This window comes from Coregonus lavaretus, assembly GCF_964263955.1.
Source record: "Coregonus lavaretus genome assembly, chromosome: 29".
In the NCBI taxonomy this organism is placed as follows: Eukaryota; Metazoa; Chordata; class Actinopteri; order Salmoniformes; family Salmonidae; genus Coregonus; species Coregonus lavaretus.
The window spans coordinates 20,260,862-20,267,589 of NC_140016.1; the positions used below are offsets into that span (position 1 = coordinate 20,260,862).

Genomic DNA, 6,728 nt, shown 5'->3' on the forward strand with positions numbered 1-6,728 from the left:
GAAAAGGAAGAAGGGATACTGGTCTGTAGTTGTTGACATCAGTGGGATCGAGTGTTGGTTTTTTGAGAAGGGGTGCAACTCTCGCTCTCTTGAAGACGGAAGGGACATGGCCAGCGGTCAAGGATGAGTTGATCAGCGAGGTGAGGTAGGGGAGAAGGTCACCGGAGATGGTCTGGAGAAGAGAGGAGGGGATGGGGTCAAGCGGGCAGGTTGTTGGGCGGCCTGCAGTCACTAGTCGCAAGATTTTATCTGGAGAGAGAGGGGAGAAAGAAGTCAAAGCATAGGGTAGGGCAGTGTGAGCAGGACCAGCAGTGTCATTAGACTTAACAAACGAGGATCGGATGTCGTCAACCTTCTTTTCAAAGTGGTTGACAAAGTCATCCACAGAGAGGGAGGAGGGGGGGGGGGGGGGGATTCAGCAGTGAGGAGAATGTGGCAAAGAGCTTCCTAGGGTTAGAGGCAGATGCTTGGAATTTAGAGTGGTAGAAAGTGGCCTTAGCAGCAGAAACAGATGAAGAAAATGTAGAGAGGAGGGAGTGAAAAGATGCCAGGTCGGCAGGGAGTTTAGTTTTCTTCCATTTCCGCTCAGCTGCCCGGAGCTCTGTTCTGTGAGCTCGCAATGAGTCATCAAGCCACAGAGCTGGAGGGGAGGACCGAGCCGGCCGGGAGGATAGGGGACACAGGGAGTCAAAGGATGCAGAAAGGGAGGAGAGGAGGGTTGAGGAGGCAGAATCAGGAGATTGGAGGGAGAAGGATTGAGCAGAGGGAAGAGACATATCAGAGACATAGGGAAGAGGGAAGAGACACATCAGAGACATATCACCTCATTTTGTGTTTTTTATTTTAAGCTTCTACAACAGAAAACATCAACTTTGAAAAAGGGAAAGCTGCAACATACACTTGTATTTTATTGAATTTCATATATAGCAAATTATTATGGTTTCATTGACAGAATGTATTTACAAGGACATTGCACATCATCTTCACTAAAAAACTGAACAAGTGCTTGAGTTGGCCATCAGTAGATAACATTTCTCTGGAGCCCAGAGAGAAAAATACTTCTGCCATCAGTCCAGACTCCCTATGATTACAAGTATACAAAGATATGAGATCAGGACACAGAGTGATGCACACTAACAAGTCATACAGGCCAGTCAATTGTTGGCCCACACGATCAGTCCATCACAATAGCAGCATTCATAGAAGGGTCTCAAATTATAACCAACCGCTGTCATTGAAAAAACAAAACAGTCTCATGGCTACATCATATTCATGTCTGTGATAGTTTACAAACTGTCAATTGTATTCATTGGAGATACATTGTTTTTCAATATGTGGGATCTCTAGGGCTCAGACAGAGAAACTCTATTAGTCACTTGGTGTTGGTAAAGATGACCACTTGGCCCTCGCTGATCCCGCTGTGTTGAGCACAGTCCCAGTGGGCTTGTGGAGTAGAATGAAGTTAGGATTTGGGGGGGTAGGATGATCCTAGACCTGTCCCTAAGAACCACTACAACAGGACCAAACCCCTAGCGGCGGACCACGTGGATCCTATCCGTTACACGCTGCAGGGCCACTCTCTCCCACAGCTGACACTTCATCCCCAATGGGACAGGACACACCGGCACCCCCACCCTCCTTCTCCTAGTCCTCTTCCTCCTGACGATGACGATGATGACTGCCACCAGCACAGCTAGCGTGATGAGGAGACATGAAGCAAAGAACAGTAGTGGTTTGTTCTCTGAGATGTGAGCGCAGATGGAACACACCGTCCTGTGGTTGCTGTCCCTACAGGAAGATGTGACGTTGTTGCCAGGGAAACCGCTGCGGTCAATGATCTCTCGGTAGGTTGCGATGGAGGCTTTGGGTTGGGACTGGTGCTGGAAAGAGGTGATGAGGCCGAACTGAGGGGCGTGTCGATCCTGCAGCTTCCAGATGTAGAAGCCCTTTAGGTTGACTCCATCCAACTGACGAGCTGGAGGGGAGAGAAGACAGGGAGAAGTGGGAGGTCAGAATCACAATTTATACATACAGAAAAGCAATTTTAAGCAATAACAACAGAGAGAAGCTGCAACCTGTGTGGGGGGCCATAAACCAACTGAAGCTTTATTGTGGCTACAGTACTGCACAGGATGTTTATCTCAGTACAAACAGGACAGTTCTCACTGGGATTCACTTTATGATCTCAAAGGTTTCTCATACAGTAAAGTCCATGAGTTTTATGAGGGGGCTCGTGATGATAAGGCCGTGCTGTGGTGTGTTAGGAAATTATCTGGAAGACCCGTCACCTTCGACCTCTCATACTAAAAGCTGCTAATGTGTGCCCTACACTACCTGTCTGCAGAAGAAACTGCAGAGAGGAGGTTGGTTTATTTAGGAACATTTGGAACTATAGAAATAAGCATAGAACCTCTAGGATATTTATGATAAGAGCAAGCTAGTGGTTTAGCGTTGGACTGGGGTTGGGGGGGGGGGGGGTTTAACAGGAGTTTGAATGGGTTAGGGAGAGCCTCACCTCTGAGGGCCTCCTCCAGGTAGCTCTTGATGTAGTGCTGCCTGAGAAGATCCTTTAGTGGGGCCTGATCGTCAACCCCGCTGGCTGTGACTACAACCGGCAGACCCCCTCCATACCGCTCCTTCACCCAGTGCAGCACCCTCCGGAGGCCCCAGGGGACCACCGCCTGCCCCAGGCCAGAGGAGGCCCAGGTGGGGTCAGACATCAGCAGGCAGTCATGGTCTGGAGGTTGAGGTTGCTGGGGTTTAGGTGGGGCAGTCTGAGGAGAATAGGGGCGTGGTGACACGAGACGCGTGGTGAAGTGGTTCAGTGCGATGAAGCCCAGCGCCCCTCGTAGCTCTTCTCTTTCCCGGTCGGTGAAGTGCGGTAGTGGGGATCCAGGGAGGCCCATCACCCTCGCCCTCTCCTCCAAGTATCTCCTCACCTCTGGAGGGTACATGCCACTCTTGCCCTCCCCCTCTCTGCCCCCTAGTAGTGGGTCTAGGAAACGACCCAGCTCAAACAACAGGAATCTCTGAGTGGCGGTTGCATGTGACTCCAGGAAGGGGTTGGCGGGTTCTGCCCAGTCTGCGTGCAGGGCCAGGGACACCAGTCCTCCCTGTTGGCTGAGATACTCCCTCTCATAGAGCCTCCAGACCTTAGCGTGGGCCAGGAGGAGGTTATGGGCTGCCAGATGCTGCTCCTCTCCGCTCTTGTAGGCATCCACCAGTCTGTTGGGCTCATTGATGGTGATCCAGTAGCTGACCCAGGGCCCCAGCTCCCTGTAGCAGAGGGCTGCATAGCTCTGGAAGGCCTCCACTGTGCTCCCGTTCAGCCAGCCTCCAGAGCCATGCAGTGGGCCAGGCAAGCCCAGCAGAGGGACTCTGTTAGTGGGGTAGTAGAGGGTGACCATGGCCTCCAGGCCCTGCTTGTGGAGCTCAGTGAGGAGACAGCGATAGTATCTGTTAAAAAGAGTTTGGAGTTATTTAAAATGCAAAGTGTGTTTGTATCCATACAGGCGTGCATTCTAGTGTATGTTTGCATGTGTGTTAAACATTTCAATATACACTATACAGTGTGTGTCTACCTCAGGGCCTCTGTGTCCACATTAGACAGATCTCCATGGGGCAGGATGAGGGACCAGTTGAGAGCGAAGCGGTAGTGAGATGCCCCTGTGGACTCAAAGATGCCCAGGTGACCTCGGATGGCCAGGTAGTCAGTGCACTGTGGCATCCTGGTGTGGAGCTTGACCCCTTGGACAGGACGCAGCGCCCCGTCCCCTGTCAGGTTCCAGCTGTACAGGTGGGGGTCCATGAATTGAGGGGAGTAGGGATGGAAATTTACCTTTAATAAAGGAGAACAAGAATATAAATGTTTGTGTTTATTTCTTACAAGGTGTGCAATGACCTAGCTTGCGTAATGTTCTGTTCGAGTTGGAGCGCAAGAAAAGCAGTTTTGCTAAATAAAATAATCTCCTCCCTCTTTATTTTCTCCTCCCGCTCTCGTCTCTGCATCCTCTCCTCCCCTTCTCATCACCTCACCTGTAGGGTGGAGGCGGCCACTCCCCAGTGGAAGTCACATGGGAAACGCCCTTTGACCTCTCTGGTGGTCTCATTACCAGGGAAACCGTTGTCCTTGACGACCTGCCTGTAGAACTGAGCGGTGGTCTTCGGGACCCTGGTTCTGTTGGCCTGGCTGAAGTCTACATAGAACAGACCTCGTCTCACACTGTAGCCATAGTTCCACTCAAAACCATCCACCAGAGACCAGGCTGTGTAGCCAAACACTCTGACACCGTCAAACACAATCGCTGGACACAAACAAACACAGAGAGAATGAGATGAGGAGACACAGTTACCACAGAGGTACAAATAGCACAACAGTGCAGAGGTTAAATGTATTAAAAGGGGTCAGTCTGTCAAATATGCTCTCTTGTTGACCTCCTCTGTTTTCTCTAACCCTGCCCCCTCCTCGGACCCCTCCTCCCTCCTTACCTTGCAGCACCTGGTTAATGAACCTCTTCATCAGGTAGATAGCGACTGTATCCTCCCTCTCCACAGCTGCATCTGAGAACCAGCCCCCCTCTGCCACCAGCACTGGAAGGTCCCCGTACTCCAGCCGCACCCAGCCCAGCACCCGCCTCAGATCTGGGAACACCATCTGCCCATAGTGGGCCAGGCTCCGGCCCAGACGCAGGTTGTTAGGCCCAAAGGACAGGGCAAAGAAGTCAGCCGTTCCCTGCACCCAGAGCTTCTCCTCTGGGGTGAACTCAGGCAGGAGCCCCCTATGAGTGGATCTCATGGAGGCTGGGTAGTCACCGTCCCTGAAGATGGGATTGGCGAACCAGCCAAGCACCGCCTCCATGGACTGCTGGCAGAGCTCGACATTGGCTGGTGTGGTTTGGCCTCTATGAGGCACCATCCAATGGGAACCCAGGACGAGGGACACCTGACCCTTCTGAGTCGGGCGGAAGTGGGTGTTATATGTGTGCCACGCTTTGGCATGCGCCTGTAAATGTGTAAATGAAATGGAGGTCAGTTATACATGCACTGCATTATGGCAGAGATATTGCACATACTACAGATATTGGACCTGTACAGTGCCTAGTATGTGCTGGGACATAACTGATTATTAATGAAGCCTGATATCATCCTAACATCCTGCCATACTGCTGTGCTGTGGTGCCTGCCTGCCCACCCACAAAACTGCTGATGTCACAGACTTTAACCCCCAGTGTCTCCTTAAGTGTCCTGTTTACTATTCGCTGTAATAAACCTCTCATAGCAAACAGTAAACACACAAGGTCAATGACTGCTAATAGCTGCAGAAGGAGCACAGCTAATATTGAATATCACAACTTGAAACCTTTTGGATTAGTTTAACCTGATTGATTGAAGAAAGCACAGCATGTACTATGGCTATTAAAGCTTTATGTCTTCACACATTTTCTTTGCAATGTCTTGAACCCAATGAAAGACGCAAACATTCATTGACCACATCAGCTGATAAAACCCACAGAAGTTCAAAGACTAAAGTAAAGTTCAAAGTCTGACTAACACAGGGTCTCAGTTTCAATCTATCCAAAGGGTTCTAATTCACAACACAACCCCCTGTCCCCCCTCCCAAATGGGTACAGATAGTCGTTGCCATTTTACACAGAACTAGGAACAACTTTCCCTTCCAAAATCCTGACCATTCCCATTGGAAGGAAAACACAAAACTGACCTAAGATTTGCATCTAGGGGCAACTTCAGACTTCTTCTGACCCTTGACCCTGACTGACTCACCCTGATGAGGTTGTGGGCCACGATGAAGGGGGCGGTGGAGTCCCCTGTCTCTCCAGGCGCGTGCACTCCTGTCCCGTACCCCTGGACAGCCACCAGGTATGGGTTGTGCATGGTTATCCAGTACCTCACACGTCCCCCGTATGTCCGGAAACAGAAGGCAGCGTACACGTCAAACAACCCCACCAGGGTGTCATTCTTCCAGCCCCCGTAGTGCTCCTGCAGGGCCTGGGGAAGGTCCCAGTGGAACAGGGTGACCACCGGCTCAATGCCTCTCTCTCTCAGCCTGTCGAGCAGTCTCCCATAGTGCTCCACAGCCACCATATTGGGCTGACTAGTGGCAACCCCGTCAGGGAAGAGTCGGGGCCAGGAGAGGGAGAAGGCGTAGGAGTGCATCCCGAGGTACCCCAGCGCCTCAACATCCTCCTCCCATTGGGTGTAGCTGTCACTGGCTGTGTCTGCGACACCTCCGACACCTCGGTGGGGTGCTGTGTGGGTGAAGTGGTCCCAGATTGAGGGGCCTTTCCCGTCCCGGTCCGAGGCCCCCTCAGTCTGGAAGGCGGAGGTCCCCGTGCCCCAGAGGAACCCTGGAGGGAAAGTCCCGTGGAGAAAGGACTGGCTCTGGTTGAAGGGCTCTGGGGTGGAGGGCTGCTGCCACTGCCTCCTGCCCTCCCCCAGGGAACAGAAAGCCCCATCCCAGACCATCGCTTCCAGGAGGAGGGAGAGAAGGTATGTTACCATATTGCAGCCCAAGTAAGAAGAATGATCCTCTCCAGAGATTTCCAAAATCCTTTAAGAGAAAGATAATCCTTTAAGAAAAGCTGGTCTCAGTCTGAGTTCCTGTGTGAGTATCAGGGGTCCGGATGTGAAGAAGGTGAGGGATCCATGATTGAAGAATAGAAGATGAAGGGATTGAAGCGAACGAGTGTAGGAGACTGAGACGTCAACGT

General features: G+C 51.6%; 1 protein-coding gene across 1 annotated transcript; it reads right to left on the reverse strand.

Annotated features, from left to right (window-relative positions):
* Positions 1 to 1,529: 1,529 nt before the first annotated feature.
* On the reverse strand, positions 1,530 to 6,519 carry klb (klotho beta; the record flags this gene model as incomplete). Its single annotated transcript, XM_084146472.1, has 6 exons — positions 1,530 to 1,975; positions 2,516 to 3,456; positions 3,582 to 3,838; positions 4,036 to 4,304; positions 4,489 to 5,002; positions 5,782 to 6,519. The coding sequence occupies 6 exons, from the start codon at positions 6,517 to 6,519 to the stop codon at positions 1,530 to 1,532; spliced, it is 3,165 nt and encodes a 1,054-aa protein (XP_084002598.1).
* Positions 6,520 to 6,728: the final 209 nt, after the last annotated feature.